This window comes from Pungitius pungitius, chromosome 15, assembly GCF_949316345.1.
Source record: "Pungitius pungitius chromosome 15, fPunPun2.1, whole genome shotgun sequence".
Taxonomy (NCBI): domain Eukaryota; kingdom Metazoa; phylum Chordata; class Actinopteri; order Perciformes; family Gasterosteidae; genus Pungitius; species Pungitius pungitius.
Genome location: NC_084914.1, coordinates 5,054,546 through 5,081,308, shown reverse-complemented (window position 1 = coordinate 5,081,308; position 26,763 = coordinate 5,054,546). Strand labels below are relative to the sequence as shown.

General features: G+C 46.3%; 3 protein-coding genes across 9 annotated transcripts in view; 2 read left to right on the top strand and 1 right to left on the bottom strand.

Annotated features, from left to right (window-relative positions):
- The window catches only part of skila (SKI-like proto-oncogene a), a 29,189-nt gene extending 15,919 nt beyond the window's left edge, over window positions 1-13,270 (top strand). Inside the window, exons 3-8 of the mRNA XM_037458599.2 lie at window positions 2,460-2,567; window positions 3,261-3,349; window positions 4,928-5,070; window positions 6,757-7,112; window positions 7,608-7,838; window positions 8,956-13,270. Coding sequence (XP_037314496.2) covers window positions 2,460-2,567; window positions 3,261-3,349; window positions 4,928-5,070; window positions 6,757-7,112; window positions 7,608-7,838; window positions 8,956-9,204 — 1,176 coding nt within the window. The 3' untranslated portion in view covers window positions 9,205-13,270. The remainder of the gene's footprint in view (window positions 1-2,459; window positions 2,568-3,260; window positions 3,350-4,927; window positions 5,071-6,756; window positions 7,113-7,607; window positions 7,839-8,955) is intronic.
- On the bottom strand, window positions 11,740-17,141 carry gpr160 (G protein-coupled receptor 160). 5 transcript variants are annotated; one of them, XM_037457297.2, is made up of 4 exons: window positions 16,747-17,141; window positions 15,706-15,803; window positions 14,886-15,014; window positions 11,740-14,747 (listed from the first exon to the last, which is right to left on the bottom strand). In XM_037457297.2, exon 4 carries the CDS (start codon window positions 14,695-14,697, stop codon window positions 13,795-13,797), a length of 903 nt encoding a protein of 300 aa, XP_037313194.2. In that variant the 5' UTR covers window positions 14,698-14,747; window positions 14,886-15,014; window positions 15,706-15,803; window positions 16,747-17,141; the 3' UTR covers window positions 11,740-13,794. The 5 variants fall into 5 exon arrangements, with proteins under 5 accessions (XP_037313194.2, XP_037313173.2, XP_037313195.2 ...); XM_037457276.2 differs by lacking the exon at window positions 14,886-15,014; XM_037457298.2 differs by lacking the exon at window positions 14,886-15,014 and having other exon boundaries at window positions 11,740-14,744.
- Window positions 17,142-18,680: 1,539 nt separating this feature from the next.
- On the top strand, window positions 18,681-26,757 carry nadkb (NAD kinase b). 3 transcript variants are annotated; one of them, XM_037457264.2, is made up of 12 exons: window positions 18,681-19,737; window positions 20,135-20,413; window positions 20,525-20,608; window positions 21,166-21,295; window positions 21,979-22,087; window positions 22,625-22,710; window positions 23,801-23,903; window positions 24,029-24,180; window positions 25,424-25,523; window positions 25,608-25,765; window positions 25,887-25,969; window positions 26,059-26,757. In XM_037457264.2, exons 2-12 carry the CDS (start codon window positions 20,136-20,138, stop codon window positions 26,216-26,218), a joined length of 1,443 nt encoding a protein of 480 aa, XP_037313161.2. In that variant the 5' UTR covers window positions 18,681-19,737; window position 20,135; the 3' UTR covers window positions 26,219-26,757. The 3 variants fall into 3 exon arrangements, with proteins under 3 accessions (XP_037313161.2, XP_037313163.2, XP_037313164.1); XM_037457266.2 differs by having other exon boundaries at window positions 18,682-18,832; XM_037457267.2 differs by lacking the exons at window positions 18,681-19,737; window positions 20,135-20,413; window positions 20,525-20,608 and adding an exon at window positions 20,694-20,871.
- The last annotated feature ends 6 nt before the right edge of the window (window positions 26,758-26,763 follow it).

The window sequence follows — 26,763 nt, the reverse complement described above, 5'->3', positions numbered from 1 at the left end:
AAGTTCACATGGCCGTGTGTCGAGAGCAGTATGCTTCATCTTTTCATTCTTTTTGTACAGTGGCGGAATGTGTGTGTGTGTGTGTGTGTGTGGCGACAGTCAGACTGCTGGTCATTAGGAACGACGGGGCAGAGTTCAGCTGAGCGAGTGTGTGGAATGCTAATCCACATTGTCATAAGGCGAGCTTTCATTATTCCAAATTGGGGAGTAGTTGTTTTTGTGTGTGTGTGTTAACAAAACTGGGCTAGTGGGTGGGAAAGTGGAAGAGCGACGGGGAACAGGGGTTCGGGGCGAAGGGGCAGAAAACCATCTGTGTTGAATTGTGCAGAATTTTGACCCGCACACATAATCATTTATAAGAGTGGCCTAAAACCATTTCAATTAGGAAGGCGTTTTATACTTTGTGTTAAATCACTGTCACATTGTATCTTTTAACTATGTTTTTTTTATCTTTGTGTACTGGCTCTGTGGCACTGTGTGAGATTCTTTTGAATGAAAAGCGCATTACAATTACAATGCATTATCATTATTATTACTAAGGAATGGAGCAGTAGGGATAATGAGTGTGTTTGTGTGGAGGCGTAAAGCTGTCTACTGTCAGGTGAGCAGAAAATACAGGGAGAGATGGGCAACCATTAGCAGAACACACAAGCTCATACATGTATGTATGTTCCTTATGTGGAGACACATGCACTTCAATCTTTTGTTGTTAGTTGCACACACACACACTCATTAACTGAGGTCTACCTTTTAATGAGCTGTCAGTCAGTCGGGGTCGAGGGGATGAAAGATCCCTGGATGACCTGGTGTTAATGGCAGTTTGGCCACACGCTTACTCCTCTCCTCTACACGTACGCAAGGACGCGGGGAGGGGGGAGGCGGGTGGGGGTTCAGATTAGAGGAATGTACCAGTGAGTGCCATTAACACAGACATTCAGACCTTGCTTTTGGAAGGGAATCAAGCCTGCAATGACCCAGCTCTCCTCCTGCTTTCCCCTTCTTCCTCTATATCTGCCCTGTGCCCCCATCTCATCCCACTCTCCCTTTGCCTCCCCTTTATGTCCCATCATCTCTCTGCCTCACATTTACACTCTCCCTCCTCTTCGGTGCTGCCTTCTGTAGAAAAAAAAAAGAAAAAACACCAACCATAAGCGGATGAGCCCCCCCTCTAGATTTATGTATAAACACACAGGCACACCTGGCTATACATATGCACCAGTCTATTAAACTGAAAATGGGACTATCCCTTGCATACATTATAAACAAATTCACACACAAATAAGGCATATTTGTATTTGTTGGTTTCTTTAACAGAAAGGCTTACTTATTGAGATGTAGAGGCAGATAGCACAATTATTATGACACATACAAATAATTCAATAGTTATTTTTTCTTCTAACGTTTGTAACATAGCGCTTAACCTGCTGCCAGAGCGCTAGCTGCTCTGAACGGCAGGTGGCTAGTTCTTGTCCCTCACTGCGATTCAGACGTTTTGATCTGTGTAATGTTAAAGGCACTGCCGAAAGTTGTGTTTTTGGGGTGAGTGTATAGGTATTCTGTGGTTAAACATTCAGAGAGGCCTCTAAGAGGTTAGTTAGTCAATTATTGATGCTTTCGAAAACCTATACCACCCTTCTTCACTTTGCTTTTTCCCCCCTCCCTGTTGAAGTCTCTCTGTCCAGTTTCTGCACCTCGCTTTCTGTTGCCGTGGGATATCGGTTTAGCGCATATCCCACGATTTCGATGAAAGTGCGGTTCGTCTTGCGCGGGTGCTCCCAGTTTGGTAGAAAGTGTGTGACCATCAGGCCGCTTCTGTGTTTAGTGTCCGGCCCGTCTGCCCCTGATAAGCATCGACTCCATCAGCATGCGGCCTCTCACTGAGCGCGTCCTGGATTTGCTCAACGCACACACATAAATATAACTGGGGGGACTGCCAGCAGTATTTAGTAAACCCACATGGCTCAGGGCGCACAATGAATCATACACATTGAACGCACAAATATGTCTTCACATTGAGGGAGAGAGGGAGAGAGAGAGGCTGACTCCTGCCGCGTTGCGTGTATACTGATGAATCACACACGCAGAGGCACAGAAGGACAGGCCATGTTGTAGCCATGTTGACTATCAACTTGTTTTATTCATAGGCCTTCCTCGGGGGGCTCATTTGGCCTTTACTCTTCCTGCTGCTTTTGTTTTCACCGACCATCTCGGGCTGTAGATCACAGGAGCTGTTCCCTTTTCAATGTCTTTTGTATCCATTTTTTATGTTTTGGATGTTGCTTGTCCACCCTTCCCCTTTTTTACCGGGGTTGTATTTCATATTACCTCCCTTAAAGTTTCTGTGCATGATTTTAGTTTCTCATCATCTATAAGATAACTAATGTTGTACTCTCTGTATTGTGTTTAATCTTGGTGTGGCTGTTTGTTTTAACCGTTGTCTCTTTCTCCCTGTGTTACAGAAGGCAGTGGAGGAGGAGGAAGAGGAGGAAGAGGGCCAGGTGAGGAAACCCTCGGCTGATCTCTGCTCCCCCAGCAGCAAGTTGACTGATGCCGACCCCGCAAGAAAGGTCAGTCGTCTACTCCCTTCCTTTCCAACACTCCCTCCATCCCCTCCTACCGCTGCAACGTCCCCTCCCCTCTCCGCCCACCTCCTCCTCTACACACAGGTCGGCTGTCAGGGTCACCATCCCCCACCCTGACTGCCAGACACACCCCCTGCTCACCCATTCATAGCTGCACGCTTCTCCTCTCTGACCTGTCAGGAAATACACTCATACAGCAGCTGAAAGGCTCTCGCCCCCCTCCCCCCCCCCCCCCCCTCCACTCCCCTCCCCTCCCTACCCCCTTCCCTTCCCCTGCTATCAGAGCAACACCAACTTTACAGGCACACACAAGAAGCCGTTCATCATGATTATCTCTTTGCTCCAACATCCGCTCTCACACATTTCTCCCAGCTGATGGATGATCCCTCTTCCCCACATATGCATGCATATATTAGCTTTATTAGGATTTAGCTCCAATAGCACAGTTATGCACGATGCCTTCACCTCCTGCCGCTTCTCTCCATGTATTCCCGTGTAGGCATGAGTGTGTACGCATGTGTGTGCGTTTGGGCATTCAAGCTGCTCAGCTGAACGTTGCGCAATGATCAATGAATGTTGACGGAAGATGCCTTTTTATTGCCATGAGACAATGGGCTAAAATAGTGTGCGCTGTGTTTTGTGATATTCATCTGGTGTTTTTTTATTTTTTATTCTCAGGATAAAACATCGCCACCAACTCTGGTGTTCAATCGCCTTTTCTCAGACGTCAAAGAGGAGCCAGGACACCCCACCCTGGTCCATCCCAGGTACTACACCTTCTTGACTTTGAGTTTATAAAGATATAAAATAAGAACTTTAAAGCGTTATTTTAGTGCGTACTTAAGTTGTTAGTCTGCTACCTTTTTTGCTCATTTTTTGTGAAATAATTAGCAAGTAACGTTTTGGTTCAACTTCAGTTTCATTCCCAGTAAATTAAATACTCCCATCCCTAATTTTACTAATTGGCGCCGCACTCCCTCTTCTGCTCTGGCCCCTCTTCGTCCTCTCTCCTCATTACATGTGCTACTCCTCTCCCTCCCTTTCCAGAGCCCTTGTTTCCTCTCCTCTTGTTCTGTTTCTCCCTCCATTCCTCCACCGATCACACCAGCTGGATACGGCTCTGAAGCCTCACGCAGTAATCTGACCCAGATTTTTTTTTAAATGAATTAGATGGCGCACGGCGCCGTCACTGCATGTGACCGCCTCGACTTTGTGGAGGCTCACACGCCAGACGAATTGGCAGGATTAGAGTTCTAGTCACATGACCACTACACTCTCAAACCAGCCGGGAGTTGCGCTGAACAGTTTGCACGCCTCAGCCGAGCGTCGTGCTCGACATCCCCAGAACCTAATGTCGCATTTGGGTTCGACTCGCATCCATTAGTGGTGCGCTTGTGAAACACAAGACCCGGCGTACATTATTCAATTGAATCTTTCATGTGAAGGCGTTACAGATTCGTGTTGAGGCAAGCGGTCTCCATCCAGTGGAAGGGAGGCGAGGCCTGGTTGGTAGTGCTGTAGTTTTCATCCAGGCAGAGCCCCACTGAGCTGTCATGCTTAACCCAGTTCACAGCTTCAGCTCTGTCTGGAGGGGACTGGTGGTGGGGGAGGGTTTTTTTAGAGCTTCTCTTCTCTCCTCCATCTGCTTCTCTGTCACTCTGTCTCTTTCTCTTCTTCTCTCTGCTCCCTCCCTCCCTTCCCACCATGCAGCCAGGAATAGACAGATAGTGTTGGCTCAGTGGCTTCAGTGCTTCTCCAGGCACTATCTCTCTCTCAGTTGTACCCACTACCTGGACATCTGTGATAAGCCCAAAGGTCTGTTTAGGCGGAGATCCTGTTAACACACGATAAGAAGTATTCATATTCCACACTGTGTTTTAAGCTTTTTTGGTGGTGCAGTTACTGGAGGCTGAACCGCTTCTGAATAAGTTTGGTTCTGCTAGTCTAATTCCACAGTTTTATTGCTGGACAGCTGAAAGGGCCACATGAGTTATTGCAGGCGTGTGTAGCTTTATGTGTATGAGCAATGCAAAGTCCACAACTCGTAACATGTTAAGATGTTCACTGCAAAGACGGAAGTATGTGAAAGGTAACGCCGCTACTATCAAAAACAGAATAATAAAGGCCAAATATAAAACAGATGCTTGAGTCAATATGTATATATTCGGAAGCACTCGCACCTTTATGTCATTAAAAAACAGTTAGAAGGAAATTTTCATTGACATTTCAATCCTGTTGTATGTTCACCTTTTTTATCAGTATATTTAAAAATGTTTATGTAAACGTGGGATCAGTTCAGTTGTTGAAATGTCTTTTTTGTCTTTTTTTGTGTCTATCTCTACCAGTTACTACCTGTACACATACGATAAGATGGTGGCTCCCAACGTGTCTCTGCAAAGGGAGGCGGAGATGAGCCCCGAGATGTTCGGCGCGCTGCTCAAACACCACTACAGCCGCAGAGCGCTGGGCCACGACGAGCCACCCATGGGTCAGTAATGAGGCACACATGAAGGCACACAGTGTCGACTCGCATCGGCAGACATGCTGTAGTGATACCGAATTCTGATTCTCCATTACACAATGTTTTCTGCCGGCGTTTGACCAGTTTCAATGTTCAATGCAATTTGGCCTCAAGTACACCCAGAACTACGACCATGAAAACTCAAAGCTGCCTCACTAACTTTATATTTAACCTTTGAACAACCACAAGGACTGAGGTGGATAACCTAAGAGGTCAAGTATTTGATAAGCAGTACAGAGAGAATGAGCCTTATTGGCCATCTATGTTTACGCATAAACATACCCATGTGTACACTGTATGTACACTAGACACATAAACGCGACAGACACATGCAGACTATAAATACATGGTACACATCCACGTGATTTAAACGCATAAGCATATGAGACATGCAGAGCTGACACATGCTCTTACTGTAAACATACACCCATGACAGTGCAGTGCAGTCAACTACCATCCCACACACACACACACTGCAGCGATTGACATAATCACGCGTTGACCTTGGTATTGATGAAAAGGAGTGGTGGCAATGACCTCTTCCCTACCCTGCGTCTGTTTTTAATTGCATGTCAAAGTGTCTTTATTGCTGCTGCATTGTGTGTATATTTATGGAGAGAGAGAGAGCGAGAGAGAGAGGGTGAATCATGAGAATGACTTCCGTCTACCATCACTGCCACGTCTGACGGCCAGGCTGTGTCTCTCATATCTCTCGGGCGTTTCTGCCTCCATCTTCCCTCCATCCTCTGATCCTCTCTTTTTCTTGGCTTCCTGTTCCACATCCTCTCTGAGTCTGTGTTCCGTCTGCTCCTGCGCTCTGTCTCCCATCCATCCATCCGTGTCTTGTTTTTTCTCTCTCCTACTTCATCTCCCCCTTCACCACACATCCTCATTTCAATTCATCCTCATCTTTATCTTATGAATGGTTTTCTCCCTCAGTTTGTCTCCCTCCCCTCCTCCCATGCCATTTCCTTTTGATTCACGTCCAAATGACCCACTCCTGTTATGTGTGTGTTTCGACTGCCGTGTGTTGTGCAGAGTGTGTATGTGGAAGTCTGCGGTAATACAAGTGTGCTCTCCAGTGCCGGACGTGCTGTGTTCAGAGCATATTTCCCGGTCACGTGCATATTCTATGAATAGATTATTCTGTCAAACAACCAACCTGGGTTTCTGTTTCTCATGCCCTCTTTCACTATTTCTTATTCTGTTTGAGCAGTTACATTCTCTCACACAGTCATTAGTAGCCCACACATGCCCCACAGCAGCCTCTGCACACATCTGTCTTGGTGTGTGAGAGTGTGACACCGCCTGTTTGATCTTTTTCCCGTGATGCACACCTTTCTTTAAAGGCCTCAGTGAGCGAACGAGCCAGAGGAGCCCACGCAGAGTGGCGTAGCTCCCACACAAGGCCCTTTGAGTTCTCTCCTCCTTCTCTGAGAATACACACACACAGACACACACACACAGAATGTATGGGTGACGGTTGACTGCTGCTGCTGTGCTTTCACTCACGCTGAGAAAGTGGTTTGAGCTTTTATGAGTTTGTGCAAGGGTGTTACCTTAGTGTGGGCAGGAGAGTGCACGAGTCCGGCTTGCACTTCCCGACTGCGTGCTTTTTTTGTTAACTCCTTTCCATACATCCTCCCTTCACAGATCTACATGCGTCGCCTCACGTTGATGCTGGCGCCGAGGAGGCCAAATCCCAACGTGCCGCTGCTGCCTCGGCCAGTGAGCGGGAATGCCAAACCCAGGCAGTTTCCATGGAGACAAGCAGCCAGAGCTGCAAGAAAGCCACCCACACCCCCGCTCACACCCCTCCTCCGCCTCATGTTCCTATGTCGTCGGTAGCGGAAGTAGCGGCTAAGGAGAAGGGGTCTGCCCTGAGCATCGCTGCTGTCGGGGGGCTGGAGGACGACAAGGACAAAATAGTTGTGGAGATCATGCAGATGTACAGCAGGCAGCAGGAGAAGCTCAACTCCACCCTGCACAAGCAGCTGCAGCTGGAAATGGTGAGTTGGCAGTTGGAAAAAGAACAAAAGCCAAGATAAATGAGCCCCGGACCAAGACCACAACTGTCCTGGCCTATTAAAAGGGTCCTCGACATGTGATGCTCACATCTAAACGTCTACAGCCGTCTCATGTCTATGCATTTAATCACACCAATGGCATTTGTATTGTTAAATTCATCAAGAAAATATTGTTTACACAATAAAGATGTTGCATATTTTTCTAAAAAACTATTTAGTTATATTTAGTTATATTTTATGTACATATAACTTCACTATATCTGTCCTCTTCCTCCACTCAACACAAGTCATCCCACTGAATTAATTTAAGTCTGTTTTTTAATATTTTATCAGCATCTCTATTTAAGCAGAAGCCTGCCCTTTACTGGCATTGTGGTATTAAGCATTTGACCTCTGCGTGGGAAGGAACAGAGAGAGAACCCTCTACCGGGGTCACGCAATATCACATTATCATTGTTATTTCCGCTGTGTCTTCAGGAGATGGAGGCGGTGCGCGGCGGCGAGGTGGCGAGGCTACGGGAGCTGAGCGCCGAGCAGCGGGAGCTGCGCAGCGAGCTGGAGGCTGTGCACAGCGAACAGGCGCGGCAGCTCAGCCAGGCCCGCCTGGAACAACTGGAGCTGGAGACCCGTCTGGAGCAGCTCCGACAGCAGGCATGCGCCTGCGAGCCGGGGACACAACGGCAGCAAGAGGCCCACTACGCCGCACAGGTATGGACTTAGCGGGGGGGGGGGGGCGCACAGGTGCACATGCATGCTCGCCACCAATTCTGGCATTAGAAACACTGAGTGAATCACATAGACGCGTCGGGCTGGAGGCCAGTACTTTTCTCAGATAAGTAAACAGTGCGTTTCAACATTTATTAATTCACATCATTTAAAAAATTCCCCTTCTTGAGGCTGTGGAATGAACTTGCATGCACGTTCACAAACGTCCTTCTAAAATGACATCATTTTAGAAGGACGTTTATCCTCAGTTCCTTATCAGCACTCGTAAAGATGAGCAGTATATGTCTATTAAATGTAAACCTGTATTGAGATCTCCCTCAAAACTGACCGTCAGATAAGAATATGAGAATTTTGAGATTATAAAAAAATCATTTTTCCTTTTTCAACTATACCTTCCCTGTACTATGTCACTATGCTTTTGAAGAGTGGGGAGAAAATGCACACATACACACAGCGAGAGCCTTTGTTTGGGATTCCACAAGACTAATCTTGAGATTCTGTTATGTTGGCCTGAGCTCTGGTCTGCAGCATCCCCCACTTGTCTATCCTTGAAGTTGCCCGGCCTCCCTTTGCATTAAAAACAGGATGTCTGCCAGTTAGGAAAGTGTGTGTGTTAGTGTGGTTATGAGATTAATATTGGCCTGAAACTAAACCCCATTTATCTTGAAAAGTCAGAATCCAACATGTTTTCTAAATCTTTTCTTGTTACTACGGCAACACGGTGGTCGTGACAGTAGGCTGTAGTAAACAAGGTGAAGAACCTGATGGCTGGATGAGTAACAAAGAGGGATAGAGTCTCTCCTGTGGGAATGTGTCTGTCACAAGATAACCAGTGATACTTTGTTATGACAGCCCACTAGCTAACAGTTCAGCTGCTATCTAAACGTTGTGTCTGTTTTGTGTCCTACTGTATTTCTCTCTTTCTGATAGGAGGAGATTAACTAAAATCCCTCACTCTTAATCTCCATGATTCCTGCTAAACCTCGTCATTCAATAACACGTCTGGCATGACTTAATGACAGATTACCGTTGAACGTGCGCGAGAGACTAAATGTGCTTCAGGCGTTGGTTGACCTCGTGTCTGCCTCTCTCCTCCCAGTTGTCGGAGCTGCGTCAGAGGCTGGAGCGGGCGGAGACGGACCGGCGGGAGCTGCAGGAGGAGCTGCGACGGGAGCGTGAGGCGCGGGAAAAGCTGGAGCACACAATCACTCAGCTCAAGCAGCAGATGGTCCATTCTGCCATAGCGGGAGGCAGCCCCTCTCCTCCTCTCACCCCTTCAACCGGACCCCCTAACGCCCACTGCCAGCCCTCCTCCTTCTCGGAGGCCCCAGCGGCTGGCCAAAAGTAACTGCCAGGCCCCCCCCCCACACACTCAGGCCCCTGCCTCATTCCTCTCCCGCTCACCCGCCAACTCTACAGACACAAACAAATCTGCCTAAAGCAGAAAGGAGCTTTGCATCTCCTCAGGCTGCTTTTTAAGGTCGTGCATTTCACTCTTGTATTTCAGCGTAGGACTGACTTTTGATTTTGTAATTTAACATCAGTTAAACAAAAGTTTTATGTTGGGTTGGGTTTATTATCCTTTTATTTTTCTTGCTTCTCTTTGAACCGTATTTTGAGTTTTCTGTTTTTGTTTTTGGGCACGTACGTTTGATATAATTTATAGTTTTTACCAAACAAACCGCTGCTTTAGTCCAGAAGAGACTAACTCAACCCATCTCTGTTTGCCTTTCCGACCCCCACCTCCCACGATAGTCGCCCGCCTCTCCCATCCCTTCGTGCTCAATCTCTATTCTGGAGCTTAAGACTTTTAAGATTTCGGAGCCTGGAGTGTGGACACAGACTCGTCTCGGACCTCCCTTCGTGCCGCCGGTGTACTTGCTGTCACTGTACTTGCAGCCCGGACACCCGAGTACCAGCGACTGCAGGAAACCGCACGGGCATTTCACCACAGCTTTTCCTTCTAAAACACAGAGAGAAAGGCGCAAAGAAACACGTCAAAGGACATCAACTCCGGAGAAAGACCTTAACTGTACAAAAAAAACATGTTTGCGAATGTCGTATAACCTGAAAATATGCCAATAGTGACGCTGGAATCAGTGTTTCAGTGTGACCCCCCCCTCCCCCCAAAGACACACACACACACACACACACACCAGGTAGCTAAGTAGTGACTCGTCTGGCCTAAACCCCAGCTGCTCCTCACACAGTCTAGTTTCCCTCTGGACTCTCCTGTCGTAGACCAAACAGTCTAAGACCCCCTCCCCCCCCCCTCCCTCCTCCCCCAAACTCCATAACACTTGAGGCTAGATAAGAAAACACTGTGCTCCTTTCAGGCCTGGCATGAAGAAGCTCACAAGCAGTGTTATGCACTTAATCTGCTCTCCTCCACCCCACACTCCCCTGGGGAAGGAATACGCGTAGACCCGGGAGCTGTTGGAACCGGTTCATCTTTTCTAGGAAAGGCAGAGTCTCGCATGTGTGGTGGCTGGACTGTGTCACCATAATACATGTGACACCCTCACGTGCCCGCACACACCGAGTGTGTCAGTGCGGTGCAGCCAGGCCGAACGATGGCCCCCGCGCTCCCAGCACACGATCAAAGCGCCAGGCGCTCCCTCTTTTGCTTTCTGGGCTTCTCATTGTTTTGTTTCATTTGACTTCACTGCCAGCGGACGGTTTTTCAGAGCGGCGTCTGAGAATGTGGGCGGCAGGTGAAGGGCGGTTCAGGTCCGGCCCCTGCTTCACGTTATTCCGCCTGGCTGAACAAACGGCATTGGGCTGGAAGAGCTGGGAGGTGAGGCGCCCCCTCTGCCCCCCTCACCCTGCGGCAGGCTGGGTGGCCCCGACGCCACGAGTACAGGGGGAACCTTTTTTTGTTTTTTGTTTGGTGCCGTCAGAATGAGGGCAGCTGTTGTAGTCGGTGGGCCCCCGCCCGCCGTCGGGTGAGACTGTACAGCACCCCCTCCACCCAAAATCTCTCAATACCCTCCCTCGGCCCCTCCCATAAAACAACCGTCACACACATACCCGGCCATCCATCCCCAGATCATCTGGGGGCGGGTGGTGTTTTGTAGATGCCCAGGAGAGCGAGCAGACGTCCAGTCAGAGGAAGAGAAGACTTCTATTGTCAGTTGCCAGGCAAAAGTACTTTGCATTGCCACTAAGGAGATCCCTGTGTGTGTGTGTGTGTGTGTGTGTGTGTGTGTGTGTGTGTGTGTGTGTGTGTGTGTGTGTGTGTGTGTGTGTGTGTGTGTGTGTGTGTGTGTGTGTGTGTGTGTGTGTGTGTGTGTGTGTGTGTGTGTGAATAATTGTTTAAAAAGAGAACGGGATCGGCCTCAGACAGACTCTGAGCTTTCTTTTTTTTTATGCATCTGCTATGAATGCAAATCAATAGACATTCCACTGTGCTCCATCCTGTTCAATGCAGATTTTCTTACACAGCTTCCCTCAACAATAACAGACCGGGCAGAGTACAGTTTTGGTTTGTTGATTGTCATAAAAGCAGGTGCAAGCCTGCAAAATCAAACCCACGCTGCAAATGTACACTCTACTGTTCCATTTAAACCTTTAATGAAATTATGAAAGAAAATATTTAACGTATTAACTAAAGATTTATATTCACTTTGTAAATACATTAGTCATTAATATATTAACTGTTCTTCTATGAAAAATCTTTAAAAGGTTATAGAAATTGGACCTGAACTAAGGCTCCAGATGTTTTTGCTTTCTTTTTTTAAAAAGTTATCAGAACTCGACTTGACTTGTCGAGTAGGTGTGAAGGGAGTGAAATGCATGGTTTACTGAGACATGATACAAGACAAAGGCAAGATAGGAATATAATACTTTGTTACACACTTTGCGCCCTTTTTTGAAATTATACTTTTGTGGATTTCATCTTGACAGACTGTTGAACGTGTAATGTAATGAGCTTTTCTTCTTTATTAAACCCCTTCACCCTCTGAGATAAATTGAAAATGAAACATTTGTTTAAGAAAATGCATTTTTGGAAGAAAAAAAACTAAACAAAGATGTTTTTTTATGCATGTTTTGCTGCCCCTTAGGTTTTGTGTCAACGGGCTAATTTATCAATTTTTTTTATTGTAAAAAAAGATGATGTTTCCCCTCACGTAACACACAGATAAGACTGCTCTTATGCATGAACATCGAACATGTCATCATTGGTTTACAGGTTGACAAGATATTAATTTAGATGATAATAAACGTAAAATGTAGCCTAATTTGATTTGAAAATGAGGTGTGCGTATGAGAGCGAGAGACGGTGTGTGTGTGTGTGTGTGTGTTGGCCTCCCACTGACACACAGCAGCTTTGTAAAGGGAAAGAAAATAATTTGCTCATGTAGCTTTGGACTAAAAGTGTTTTCTGAATCTGATCATTTATTCCTGTCCTGCTGTGTGAACATCACTTAACAGATCATCAGTATTAGATTTACGGACTTCAGAGGCATCTAAAAATTCTTTAAATCCATCAGATGAGCTGACGACTAATGTTTGCTCCGAATTGACTTTGTAATTTGCATTTTATACACAAGGGGGCGATGTTCAGCCTCTTTAATGACAGTCCATTTAATAGAAGGGCTAAATGAAAGTGGAGAAGGATCCCATTGATCACTGTCTGCTGGGCCTTTTTTTGCATTTTGCAGTGTTATGAGAACTTGGGTATGCTTTGTACAGAAGTTTTACAGGTTTGACGTTTGCCCAACAGACCAGAAAAACAAGGTGAACCACCACCACATGGACACATTTGAATACAGGATTTACGTACTATTTGCCTATTGGCTACGTGGAGCAAACTAGTGAACAAATCCACGGAAACCTTTGACCTGTCGCAAGAGCTTTTTCTAGTTTGCGTAGTCATTTTGGCCAATGATTATTCTATGGGAGAAACCCGGTGTGACTGCATTGGTGATTGAGCACACAGATAACTGGTTACTAAGAATGGGTGCGCCATGTTTTAATTTATAGACTTCCTTCTATAGAAAATAAAATAAATCTATCATGGCTTTGCTAAAAATATCCTATTTTCCCCTTGATGCTGTTCAGAAACATGAAACACAGTGTCTGTGTTTGACCATTGCATACTATGTTGCCAATACTACAGTGTGATGAGACTTTTGTTCTTGCATGAATCGAGACACTGTTCTCCTACCTCATGTTGTGATATAAAAATGTTTTTTAAGCAGAAGAAGCTGCATCTCTAAATGTTTATCATCATGGATATTTACTAGTAAATGACATACCTGTAAATGCTTTTAGCCAATACCTCAGTTGTATCTAGTGTTTTTCTTTTCTTCTGTTTTTGCCCTTCCCCTGATTTCAGATCTTGTAAATATACACTGTATAGATAATGAACTTGGATCAAATTCAAGTAAAGTTCTGTAGTGTCAAACCTGCGATGTCTTTTGCCTTTTTATCACTTCCTCGTTAGCTTGAGGTCAGACTGGACCACAATGAACAAACAAGCCATTGCTGCACTAGCAACAAAAAAAGGCGTCGTCTCCAGAGACTTTTCAAACACTACTGCGTGTAAAGAACCAGCCAGTTAATCACTCGGGACGGTCAACGCGTGACCTATGACTCGTTTTAGTGTGAACATGTAGAGAAGACATTTTCATTCAACCCACCATTTATTGTCAAGCCTGTAAATGTTTTTTAGATTTTCAAATCAAGTGTATCTTGATGGCAAGGCTGCAAAGTCAACACGTAGAAAGTGTGATTCGATTAATCCGTTCAAATATAAACACATTCATGGTATGAACTATTATATATTAATCACGGCGATCCATCCAGTAGTGGGCCAAAGAGAAGCAGTAACAGACGGACACACACACACACACACACACCTCTTAGCAACTGCCCAACTATTCTTCAGAAATGCTCTGGTTAATTTAAATCTCCATGAGGTCCAGGCAGCCGCTCACGTCTGGTCCTCGCCAGTCGAGACCAATTGAAATGTCCACTCTGAGAAGCTGTCCGGAGGAACCGCCGCCGGCCCCTGCGTTGTCCACGAGGCCGGACGCACCGCGCACAAAATGGCCGCTATCAGAAGGCTGTTGAGGAAGCAGAGCCAGCCGGCGTTCAGAGCCAGGTGCGCGGGCAGCCCCACGGGGAGCAGCGCCAGCACGGCCAGCAGCAGCAGGAACGGGGCCCACGTGCTCAGAAATATACGCGCGGCTTGGCGCGCGACGTCCCTCCCGGAGTGAGCTCTGCTCTCCTCTGCGATCGGGCCCTTCGAAGAAAGCTCGGTTGACAATGGCTCGCCGCGCCCCGCGTGCAGCGCTCCGCAGCACAGCGCCAGGAGAAGCGCCGCGGTCACCTGCAGCACGGGGCTGCTGTGGGAAACCCAGCACTGGTTTATCTGGTTGTGAGGCACATCCTCCATGACCGGAATGAAGTCAGACAGCAGGAAGACGTGGGCGGCTGCGAGGTACCACAGCAGGCCGGTCACCAGCACGCGGGCGGCCGGTCTGGCCCCGCCGGCGAGCGGCGGCGGCGACCGAGTGACCGCGAGGAGGTGGTCCAGGGCGGCCGCGAGGGCAACGGGCCACTGCAGAGCGCTGCAGAGCTGCCCGAAGATTTGGACCAGCAGGCACTCGTGGTACCTGGTCAGAGTCAGGCCCGGGAGGGAGATGTATCCGCCGGCCTGCGCGTGCACGGCGGCGACGGAGAGGGCCAGGACGGTGTCCGCGGCGGCGAGGGAAACGGCGAAAACTCCCAGGAAGCCGCGGCAGATGTGGCTCCTCTGGAGGAACACCAGAGCCCAGTCGAGCAGGCATTTTCCTCCCAGGCCGAGCAGGATGCCGGTGATGGAGATGTTCATGGCGCCGCGGTTTTTCAACCAGAGTTTCAGGGACCGTGGGACTGAAACTGCTGCAGGGGGAGGGGGGGGGGGGGGGGGTTGAGGGAGAAGCATTTGAACAGCATTTTATCATCACAAAACTGGATGTGGTCTTTTGTTTGGTGCGTCGATTCCTGCTCTCGCTTCCCCACAGACGCATCATTTTTTACCGCTTTCACCGAAGCTTTTTCCGGTGCATTGAGACAGAAACCCAGGCTGCTCTTCAACGTTTATGGGAACCTTTTTACCACTTGCAGCAGAAACCTGAGGCGCCTCATCAGTGTTTGAGATAAAGACAGCTGAAATAACAGAAAGAGGAACCTTACGGGTCCGAGTCTCCACACACACACACACACATTTTCACAACAATTTTTCACTGCGGCTTTGTCTAACAATCAGTACGCAACCATTTTGTCTACACAACCAGAGCTCAGACCCATTTAGAGATCTAGCTGCAGTGACAACATACCCAGACAGGAAAAATACCATTGTGAAAGCAGAAAGATCATATCGTAAGTCGGTGAGAATATTGCTGTTATTTGTTGCATTTTGAAATAAAAAAACACTGGATTAGGTTTTTATGAGTATTTTTGACTATTGTCTTGCCAACAGATACTAAGAAATAAAATGTTTTGTCCTTTTCTGTTTTCACCGTCTACTTAACAGCTGCTCTGGAGCTTTTCATTGTCATACATTTTCCTCTTGTTACGCATTTTGCATTTTCAGTATCAGGTAGAACTGCAGCGCCTGGTTTAACAGGGAATTGGAGTCAACAAAGTATTGGCACCAACATTGTCAGAGAGTGAATTAAGCAAAAGATACCCGCATGTCAAATATCTACTTTGCGCTATTTGCACTTAAAGATCATTCTCATTAATATTAACAAATTATAATTGATCAAATCCAGATTTTTCTTCTTCTCATTTTGACAGTAGACTTTTGTAACACTCAAACACGTGTGAAGACACAGTTACCTTTAGATGTTATTACCTGTGTGACCGAGGTCCTCTGATGTTAGACGCGGCCCTGTTTGTCCATCTCCGTTTCCTTCAGCACGGTGTCAAATGTCCAGCCTGGCGGCAGCTGAACTATTAAAAAGGTTGAAGGTGTGGTTGAAAGAAAGGGAAGCCAGATGGGTCGTACCAATAAGCGCTTACGAGGAAGCCAAAATCTTTCCCAATCTCATCTTGACAACATTGTTTTATAACGAAAGAGAACACGCAAATCAATGCAGAAAATGCAGTTTTTTGTGAGAAAAAAAAAACAATACTAAAATGTATACTAAAGAGATTTCACAACACAAAGGAACCATACAGCTCCAAAAGCTTTGAGACGTACACTGTAACATGGTCCAAAGTTCACACTAGGTGTGGTAGGAGGAGTTTTTTGTAAACGTGTTCTTTCCTGTCAAGAATGCAGTCCTGACGTCAAATCTTTTTGAAAAGCCTAATCCTTCTCTTTCAACAATTGTCATGACTAAATGTTTATCGACGTCATAGTCTATTATCGCACTAAAAAAAGTACAACGATTATATTTTACTGTGATATATATATATATATATATATATATATATATATAAAAAATAAAATGCATATTCGGTTTCATATTTTTCAAGAATATTTTGTATAAACTTTTCAGCTACCAGTAGCAAAACTTTTAGCATTAAAAAAAAATTGCTAAACAAAACAAAATATGTAAATGCTCAAGTAAAGTACACGTTTCTCAAAAATATTCTTTGGTAGGGGGCTTGGGTGAAGGTACTTTTCCCTACTGATTAAATGTGTTTTTTTTTTTTATCACACACACACATACCCACCAAAGCGCCCAAATAAGCCCCAGTGCTGCGGCCATATAGTGCGCACTAGTTTATTGTGTGAGGGTACACATACGCGTCAGGTTGAGCGCTGCCCAAAACCAAAGTCTTACTTACCGAACCCACCTAACCCAACAAAAGGAAAGTACAAGAATCAGAAGCTACCTCCCTAACCGTAAAACGGGAGAAAAGTAGGTGAACAAAAAGCGCTTCTCACCCGGACCGTCATGGCACAGAAGTAGAGACAAAGCGCAGCTTGGACCCGCTCGTCGCGGCTCAGTCGGGACGAGAAGGGGGCGCCAAGTCGATCCAGGTGCACGTACCTGGGATCAGTGCGCGTCCACGGCTTCCTTAAGTAGACCACGGTATCGATCACACGTTCACTGTTGCACGAATGGAGAAGACGCCGCGCGCAGCATGCGTCTCACCCGCCAAGCAGCAACTGATCGTGGAAATAAATGAGGAGGTGAAGCGTATAATATTCAATATGCAAAAAAAAGGAAATACTGCAGCCTTAATTAAACGGAGTGAAAAAGCCTGGCTACTTACTAGGAAAGTTGTATACTCTGCTTTAATTGTTTGTGTTGGTTTTATTGATGTATCTGTGTTTATGTGCTACTGGTTTTACTGTAAAGTGTCTTTGAGTAGCCTAACATGTAAAGCGCTATATGAATAAAATGTATTATTATTAAGCCTATACTTTGCCTTAAAAGTGAACAGAGGGAATTAATGTTCCTCTGGAAATTTCCCCAAGGCCTCATTTCAAACTCTTATTCACAATGCAAGAATATGTTTACAATACGCACAAATATATATATATATATATATATATAAGCTGTGTCTAATTCTAAATATGTTTAAAAATCTACAAATAATGTGCACAGAACAAACAAGACTGGACAAAAAAGATCCCGGCGACAGGTCAAGATAAAATATAAAACCATTTTGCAGGCTGCAAGTCTCTTAACAAATGGTGTAGAAATGACTTCCGATGCCTGCTCGCATATTTTATCTAAACGGATTTTGGCAGTTAAAAAGGGCTCATTTGTCTGGCACTGCACCATGCAATGTTTTATATTTGACCGTTGCATTTTATTTTTCCTGGAAAGTGTACAGCTGTCCTGGAAGGTGTACAGCTGTCCTGGAAGGTGTACAGCTTTCCTGGAAGGTAAATATTTTTTTTTAATCACTTCCGCATTCAGTCAGTCCGCGATTGTCTGCCAGGTTTTTTTCAGTTTAATTACAGCTGCTGTATTCCTTTTTGCACGTTGCAAATGCTTCCTCCTCACATATTTCCGTGATCAGTTGCTGATATGCTGCGCACTGCCTTTTCACTTATCCCGAACTTCTATATTCTACTTTTGTGCAATACCCTCCCCCCCCCCACCCCCACCCCCACCCGGGACTGTTTACAGTGTAAACATGGTGTGCACAACACAAACACATTTACGACACAAACGAAACCAAGAGAGTGACCCCTGCCGGCCGTCGCACCAACACCGTCATCTCTGCGTGCCGACAGCGTCACCTCTGTCCACCAATGGAAAGCCTTTGAGCACACACACACACACACACACACACACACACACACACACACACACGAGGAAAGAACAACGAAGGGGCGTCCTGCTCGTGTTTGTGTCACACCGACTTCACATGAATGAAGGCCACGGAGAACGCGTCTCTCTTCACTCTAAATCACGGACTGCCAGAGTCTCTAGTGTCACCCGGCACTTCCTCGTGGTGTGACTAAAGCTGTACACAGTTCAGTGTTTGACCAATCAGGCTCTGAACTCAAGGCCTGTAGCTTTCTGCCCCCCCCCTCTCCCTGGAGACGCAGATCAACTCATTTTAGTGCCTTAAGTCCTCTGCTTGAATCGTTGGGTCCTGCAGTGAAAAGGAGGCGGCCATTTGAACCTTCACACTGCTTTTGTGCGCTTCTTACATGAGGAAGAACCTGTTGGAGCTCATTGACACCAAAACATACATCAACACAACATGTGTTAATCTAGATCCTCGCTGTGTGATCGGTTAAAAGTTAAAAAATACCCTTTTCAGTTTGCTGTTTCGCCAAACATTACGCTCCTCCTTTAAATGACCCCGGTCCCGCGCAGAGGTCCGCGCGCTGCGACCCCGCCCCCCCCCCCCCTTCCGTCACTTCCGGTCCGTTTTTACGCACCTGTCTCCTCGGCTGTGACGCCGCTGTCTGTCCTTTAATGAAAAATGTCTCCGGTGGAGTCAAAACACGCTCGTTCCTTCGTTATGCGGTAGCAACGTGAGCGCGTTCGCTTCGCTCTGACACAGTAAGGCTTCGTTTCCCGGTTGACGTCAGCTAGCTCGTGAAGCCACATGCTAGCTCGCGAAGCTGTTTGCTTGAGAAGCTAACGTTTCCAGACATTCTCCTAGAGCCGTTAGATAAATACACCTCTCAGAGCGCGAGACGGCGGGTCTGCATATTATATTATATATAAACCAATTCAATGCATTGAAACGAGGTGGTCACCTGGAAGGGTTTTCAATTAACCTGCGTGTCTTGTCAAGAGTTAATTTGTGAAATGTCGCGCCTCTTTAATGTGTTTAAGACCATCGGTTGTGTTGTGTAGCGTTGGTGCCCAGTTCTATGCAGCGAATAGGCCTTTACGACTGCAGTTCTGATTCATATTATGGCAAGAACCACTCAGCTAAGCAAAGAGAAACGACAATTCATCATTACTTTGAGGCAGCAAGGTCAGTCTATCCGGAAGATTTCCAGAACTTTGAACGTATCCTCAAGTGCAGTTGCGAAAACCATCAAACGGTACCTTGAAACGGGCTCCCACGAGGACCGCCCCAGGACAGGCAAACCAAGGGTTACCTCTGCGGCCGAGGATAACTTCATTAGAGTCGCAGCCCTCGGAAACCGCAAATTAAAAGCCCCTCAGATCAGAGCCCACATAAATGCATCGCAGAGTTCAAGTAGCAGACACATCTCAACATCCACGGTTCAGAGGAGAATGCGAGAATCAGACCTCCAGGAGGGTGTGAATCGCTGCAAAGAAGCCACTGCTGAGGAGGAGGAGGAGGAGGAAGAAGAAGAGAAACAACAACAAGAGACTTTCTTGGGCAAACAAACCCAAGGAATTGACATTAAACCAGTGGAAATCTCTACTTTAGTCTGAGTCCAAATTTTCTAAGTTTTGGCCGCACCCGGCTGTAAGAAGCAGAAAAGGTGAGCGAGTGATCTTCAAGTGTGAAGCATGGAGGAGGTGTGATGGTCGTGGGGGTGCTTTTCTGCTGACACTGTTAGGGATTTATTCAGAATTCAAGGCCTACCAGCATGACTACCACAGCATGGCGCTTGGTGGCACCAGTGTTTGTATTTCAACAGGACAATGACCCCCAAACACACCTCCAGGCTGTGTACCACGAACCATTCACAACAATCATAACAAACACATGCTGGTTTAACATTAGTTATTTGTCATTTGTCAATTGTTTTTATTCTAATGAAATATAAGCAGTTCTTATAAATTGATTGTGAATGTGGGCGAAAGCTAAATGCATTGGAAGTATTTCATTGTGTCCCAAATTTTACAGTTTCTGTTTTTGCCCCCCCCCCCTCCCAGAATGGAGAGCTCTGTGACGGATCCATCGGCGCTGCCAGACCGAGTCGTGGGCCAACAACCCGCGGCGACCTCCGGTCAAGTCCCGGCCAGGTCCCCCAAGCGCCGGGGCCACCTGGCCGGGTCTCCAAGGAGACGGCGGAAGGCGACGGGGCCGCCGCGACGGGGGAGCGGTCACGGGCAGCCGCTCTGGGAGATTGAGCGGCGCAGGTTGCCCGGCCAACGCGAGCACTCGGAGCCCTGTGGCTCGGCGAGCGACGCAGCGGAAAGCTCCCCTAAGAGGTTTGCGCTGCGGGTCGACAGCTGGTCCTCCGTGCCACTCCCGCGGCTCTGTTGCCCCGGACTGGATGCTCCAATGTCTTGACCTGCCCTCCTCATTCTGTCTCCTCACAGGAGAGCCCACTTTCTACATGGACCGTATCCAGCCACTCACTTCGGACCCAAAGCCTGTATTCTTCCCAACCCGACGTCAGTCATGTAAGCGTCGGGGTCGATTTCTCTGTGTACGAACCGGCAGCGCATGCTGTTTGCATACACAGAAAAGCTTGTGTAACTGAGATAAGATAACATGAGAACGCTGTGATTGGATGGTGCATGAGATGGGATGGCTAACGGAACGGACCATGGATGCTTGTCGTCGCCTGGTATAAAGAGTGTTTCCTGGGACTTGATCTTAAAAACTCGGACAGAATTGTCTCCACAATGCCCGTGATCCGCCACGCAGGGGAGGAGAGAGACCGGTAAACACAAGGGTGGGAGAAAAAAAAGTATAACATTCTTAAAGTTCTAATGTTTGGAGTTTGGACCTCACTCCTTCAGGTGTCAGTTAATGAATTACTGCAGCGGCAGTATCTCTTAAGACCCGGTGTCTTGGTGGCATTTGACTATGCAGAGTTAAAAAATTGCAAGACACTATGATTACGTAACACTCAACTCTATTATGTTTCTGTATGTCCATCTTCAGTATTTCCAGGCCCTGGTGGCGTGTGCAAAATGTTTGTTTAATTACTTATGAGTGTGTTTTTGTTTCCCAGGCACATCCAGGACCCGGCCAGCCAGCGGCTCACCTGGAACAAACCGCCCGTCAATGTGCTCGTCATCCGAAAAATCCGGGACGAGAGCCTCGTCGAGCCTTTCAAAGAGCTCTGCCGGTTTCTAGTGGAGGTAGAGGACTTCAATTACATAATACGTCTGTCTATATATGTTTTACGAGGTTAATGTTTTACGAGTTTCTCTGCTTGAGGGGCAGGTTGCGCGTGCATTTATAGTGCACGTTAGTGCACGTGAGCAGGCTCCCCTGGTTAGCTGACAGCTGTTGTCGTGGACGTGTATCTAATGCAGTGAGCACCCTTAGCAGTGAGCCCCTTACTCAGCGATTGCCATGTTGAGAGCCGTATGGAGACAATAGATGTGCTCTGAATTTTGATTTACCTTTTCATGACGCAACATTTGACTAAATCTATATTCCTTGACCATATTAAACTCTTAATTTGAGAGTAAAACTGTATTGTCGTGTATGTCAGTTTAATTGAGTTACTGTTTTGACCTTTTGACACTGAAAAACGGCGTGTTTGGCAATAAAAATCCGTAAATGAAGCAGACTTGTTTACAGAGTCTGGTCTCACGAAGCTAAAACACCTCCTGGCCGTACCTTTCCAAATCAGACTGTTTTATCTAAGGCGTCTCTAAAAGACGTCCAGTGTGCATTTACTTTCCTTCCGGACGGCATCATGGCGACCCACGCTCACACGCCCGCCGCACGCTGAATTTCCTTTCAGAAAAAGCGCTCGTCTCTAGATGTCCGTGTGTTTTGGCTGTTGCAGCTAAAGCGAGTCTTTGTGTATCAGGAGAAGCAGATGATGGTGTACGTGGAGCGCAGGGTCGCAGACGATGCTACGCTGTCAAAGGACGAGGCCTTTGGCTCCATCCGCAACCAGCTGTGCACCTTCAGGGAAGGTGAGAGTCCGCCAACATGAACATGGACGTTGTTTTAGTAATAAGTACGAAGTGGTTTGGAAAATGTGAACATCAGAAGTACTCATTCTTCATGACTTCATGTTGGCTGCGTTTGAATGTTTTAGGGTGTTTTCATGATGGTTCTTCTGTTGCGATACACAATACTTTATGAGCTTCAAGTTTTACCTGCAGGATATTTTCTAAATAACCAAAAACAAACGCTTTCCAAATTAATCTCGTTTTGTCAAAAGTTGTGTATCTCTAGAAAGGATGGAGTGGAATACACATCAAATACATTCTGAATAAAAGTACCACTGTGTCCTTTCTTACCCTTGAGTACATTAATTAACCTAAAAAGCTCCACTTCTGCACAAAATGAAATATAGATCCCATTATACCTGTTGACCTTTTGTTTTGCTTTGGTCATTTCAGACACAGTCTCGCCTTCTGAAATGAAAACATTTCTCATTTTTTTTATGGTATAAAGCCGTGAAAATGAAAAGAAGGTAATGCATCAGTGTTTTTGTCTGCTTGCAGGTTTTGATGATATCTCTGACTGCATAGACCTGATCATCTGTCTGGGTGGAGATGGGACTCTACTCTACGCCTCCTCTCTCTTCCAGGTAATCACACTGTTATTCGTTGACCATTTTGCATTAAAGAAAAGAAACAATGAATAGGAAACCCACGTTTTGGGTTCGTCTTAATTCAAATGAACGAATTCTTCTCTCTACCCTTTGGGGGTAACAGTTTTAAAATGTGGTTTTAATGTATTTGACTTAATAAAGGTTTCTCTATTGCTCTTCTCGTATTTCAAAATGACATCCGTGTCTCTGTTTTTGAAAATCTCTGGAATAAACATATATATATATACATATTAGGGCCGGGACTTTAGCGCGTTAATTACGATTAATTAATTACAATGTGAATTAAGATTAATTACACAAAAAATAACACATTAAACATTTTTTACGCATTTTTACACTTATTTTTTGCACCGCGGAACGTTTCTCACTGGACGAGTTTCGGAGGACCGATTATACTGGAGCACCAACTAGCGTTCATGACTTCAGACAACAACAAACCACAGTGAACATGAACGAAGAAGCTGACGAGACCGTGTCGGTTGGCCCCGTGAATGGGATATTTTATTATAATAAACACACGGATGGAAGCGTCGATAAGAGCGTGGTTGTGTGCAAGCTGTGCAACAAGGAATTCACATCGAGCCTCAAGTATCACCTCAACGCTAAACAATTAGCAGCTAGCGTGGACGTTAGCCCGACACTGAGTACAAGGACCCACACCCAACCCACACTGCACCAGATGACTGGTTTAAGGACCAGGGTAACTAAGACCACGTCTGAAAAAATAACCAATGTTCTGAATGTACTTGAAAGTATTGGTCTACTTAAAAAAACCTAGTTTACAGAAGGTCTACTTACCTATAGGCTACCTGAATTTCTGAAAGTACTATATTTCTAAATATGCTATTGCTACACTTGTCTGCTGGAATTGGTTGAACAAAAATAAAAATCCATGTGAAAAAAATATCTCTCACTGTTCTCAGGTCAACTATTTATGCAATTAAAATGCGATTAATTACGATTAATTAATTAGATTAATATTTTTAATCGAGTCCCGGCCCTAATATAAATATAAACAATAATGGATTCAAAACAAATAGTAGTATGAATGTTTTCATCTCCGTAGGGCAGCGTCCCCCCGGTCATGGCGTTTCACCTCGGATCGCTGGGTTTCTTGACGCCCTTCAAATTTGAGTCTTACAAAACCGAAGTGGCGAAAGTGTTTGAAGGTAGAGGAACTTTAAACCCGATATTGGTCCAATATCTGGTGAATGTAAACATTCATTTTCTCCTGAAAGGTCAAACAGAAATAAATAATGTTGCCGTACCTATTTGTCTGCATATGTGTTGCCAGGCAACGCAGCCATCACTCTGCGCAGTCGTCTCAAAGTGAAGGTGGTGAAGGACATGCTTCAGAGGACAGGCCAGCAGCAGCATGAACACAATGGACTGCTTCCTCATGGACACGCCAACAACGAGGCGGGAAAGGTCACCCTGCAGCTACAGGTGAGGTCAATGAGCTCCAACAGGTTCTTCCTCATGTAAGAAACACACAAAAAGTGTGAAGATTCAAATGGCCGCCTCCTTTTCACTGCAGGACCCAACGATTCAAGCAGAGAAGGGACTAAGGCACTAAAATGAGTTGATCTGCGTCTCCGGGGGGGGGGGGGGGGGGGGCAGAAAGCTACAGGCCTTGAGTTCAGGGCCTGATTGGTCAAACACTGAACTGTGACCAGCTTTAGTCACACCACGAGGAAGTGCCGGGTGACACTAGAGACTCTGGAAGTCCGTGATTTAGAGTGAAGAGAGACGCGTTCTCCGTGGCCTTCATTCATGTGAAGTCGGTGTGACACAAACACGAGCAGGACGCCCCTTTGTTGTTTTTTCCTTGTGTGTGTGTTCAAAGGCTTTCCATTGGTGGACAGATGTGACCTTCGTTTAGTTGCTTTGGTTCCATAGTTCCTGGTTGAAGGGGGTTTGTCTGACTGTTTTTGTCCTTTTCATGAATTCCCAATCAAGCCCTTCAAGTAACTCTGTCGGCACGCAGAGATGATGGAGGCCTCCTTTGGCACACGTTAACAAGCTCGGCGAGCAGGCCGGGTTTCCATGGGAACAGTCATAATAAAGCTGCTGGGAGCAGATATGAGAGAGAAAAAGTAGGATGTTTGTGAAGTTCTGCTTAGCCAGTTTCCATGGAGACGCTGGCGTCAAATCGACGCCGAATCGATATTTCTGTAACTTAACAAGATACACGACTGCTGCAGACACACACACACTGCCGCAGTTTTTCACTTTGCGTTTGGGTTGTTTCCGCCTCGTCGATAGATAAAAGGCACTGACGGATGGTTCTGGTCTCCGAGTCTGACCTCGCATTACATCACATCTGCGTTCGCGCCTCGTTCAGCTCACCTCAGTGAATCAGGAGCCCCGCTCAGTTCGGAGTACGACTCGATTTGTACGACGTTTCCTCTTCTAATGCGTTGTTGGTTTATGTTTTTGGTGGAGAGATTACGCTTTGTTTCATTTTCCCTGTCTGTAAAAAAGAAGTTGCACATTATACTGAATGCAGCCGTGCAGTCATTTTACTCAGAATCTTCAAACACCTTCAACTAAGTCCCATCGCATTCCAAATGAACAGATTATGAATAATCATGAACTCCTATCACTTTTTAATCAATTTGGCTTCGACAATATTTGTCCCTGGAAGAATTATTATTATGATTTAATGTGTGTGTGTGTGTTTGTCCAGGTGTTGAATGAGGTGGTGGTGGATCGAGGCCCGTCCTCCTACCTGTCCAATGTGGACTTGTACCTCGACGGGCGGCTCATCACCTCTGTGCAGGGAGACGGTGAGAGCCGCCCCACGCTCCCTCCGGTCACGTCATGGCTCGTGTGCCGACGGCGAATAAATGTAGTGAATCTGCCCCTCCCAGGTGTGATTGTGTCCACGCCTACCGGCAGCACGGCCTATGCAGCCGCAGCGGGAGCCTCCATGATCCACCCCAATGTCCCCGCCATCATGGTCACCCCCATCTGCCCACACTCGCTCTCCTTCAGGCCCATCGTGGTGCCGGCTGGGGTGGAGCTCATGGTAACAATTTCTCATTGTCTTATTTAGCCGTGACACTTTTTATCCACGTCAGTCTCTTCAGGCGCTTTAATCCTTGTAATAGCTCGTGACTGCAGCGCTCTCTGCTTCTGCTCCGAATCAGATCACCTTGTCCCCTGATGCCAGGAACACCGCCTGGGTGTCGTTTGACGGCAGGAAGAGACAGGAGATCCAGCACGGAGACTGGTACACCGCTTTCACCGTCATTTCATCATGGCAGACTTATTTTCCCTCCAATTAGGATTCATTTGCTCTCAATTTTCTCTCAAAAACAGCATCAAAATCACGACGTCCTGTTACCCGGTGCCCTCCATCTGCTGCCACGACCTAGTGTACGACTGGTTCGAAAGCCTGGCTCAGTGTTTGCACTGGAACGTACGCAAGAGGCAGGAGCGACTGACCGACGTCTCCGACTCCTCAGACACCGAAAACTGACCCAGCGGGTGCTTTTTCTGCAGCTTTGACACAAACCCTGGACTGAACGTGTCTGCAGCCAAATGAGTATTTAGCCGATGAGTTCTCATAGAAAGGGTGTCATGACATTGCACCTTCAGTATTTTACTGGGGGGAAAAGCATGATGCCCCAAAATAGAAGGAAAATAAATTGCATGAATGTGTGTGTAACATAAGGGTGTTAAACTTAATCATATACTCTATGGGGGAAAAAAACTTAATGTATATTTGTACATACAACCGTCAAGGATAAAAAATATTTAATGTCCTATTTAGACAAATGCAAACTGAATCGAGTCAGCCAGAAGATACTTTAGATTATTCTGTAAAAAGATCCAGCACAGTGTCTCCTGTGTGTACGTCCCAAGAGAAGAGAAAATATTTATTCAATTTCTTTAATTCCAAAAGTCAGTTTGCATGATGTAGAACAAACCAAAACAGAACAAGTTGGAGAAACTTCCAGCAGCCTTGTTGTTAAACTGTCAATGTGATTGGAAGTAAAATAACGTTTGAATACTCGCTGTTTT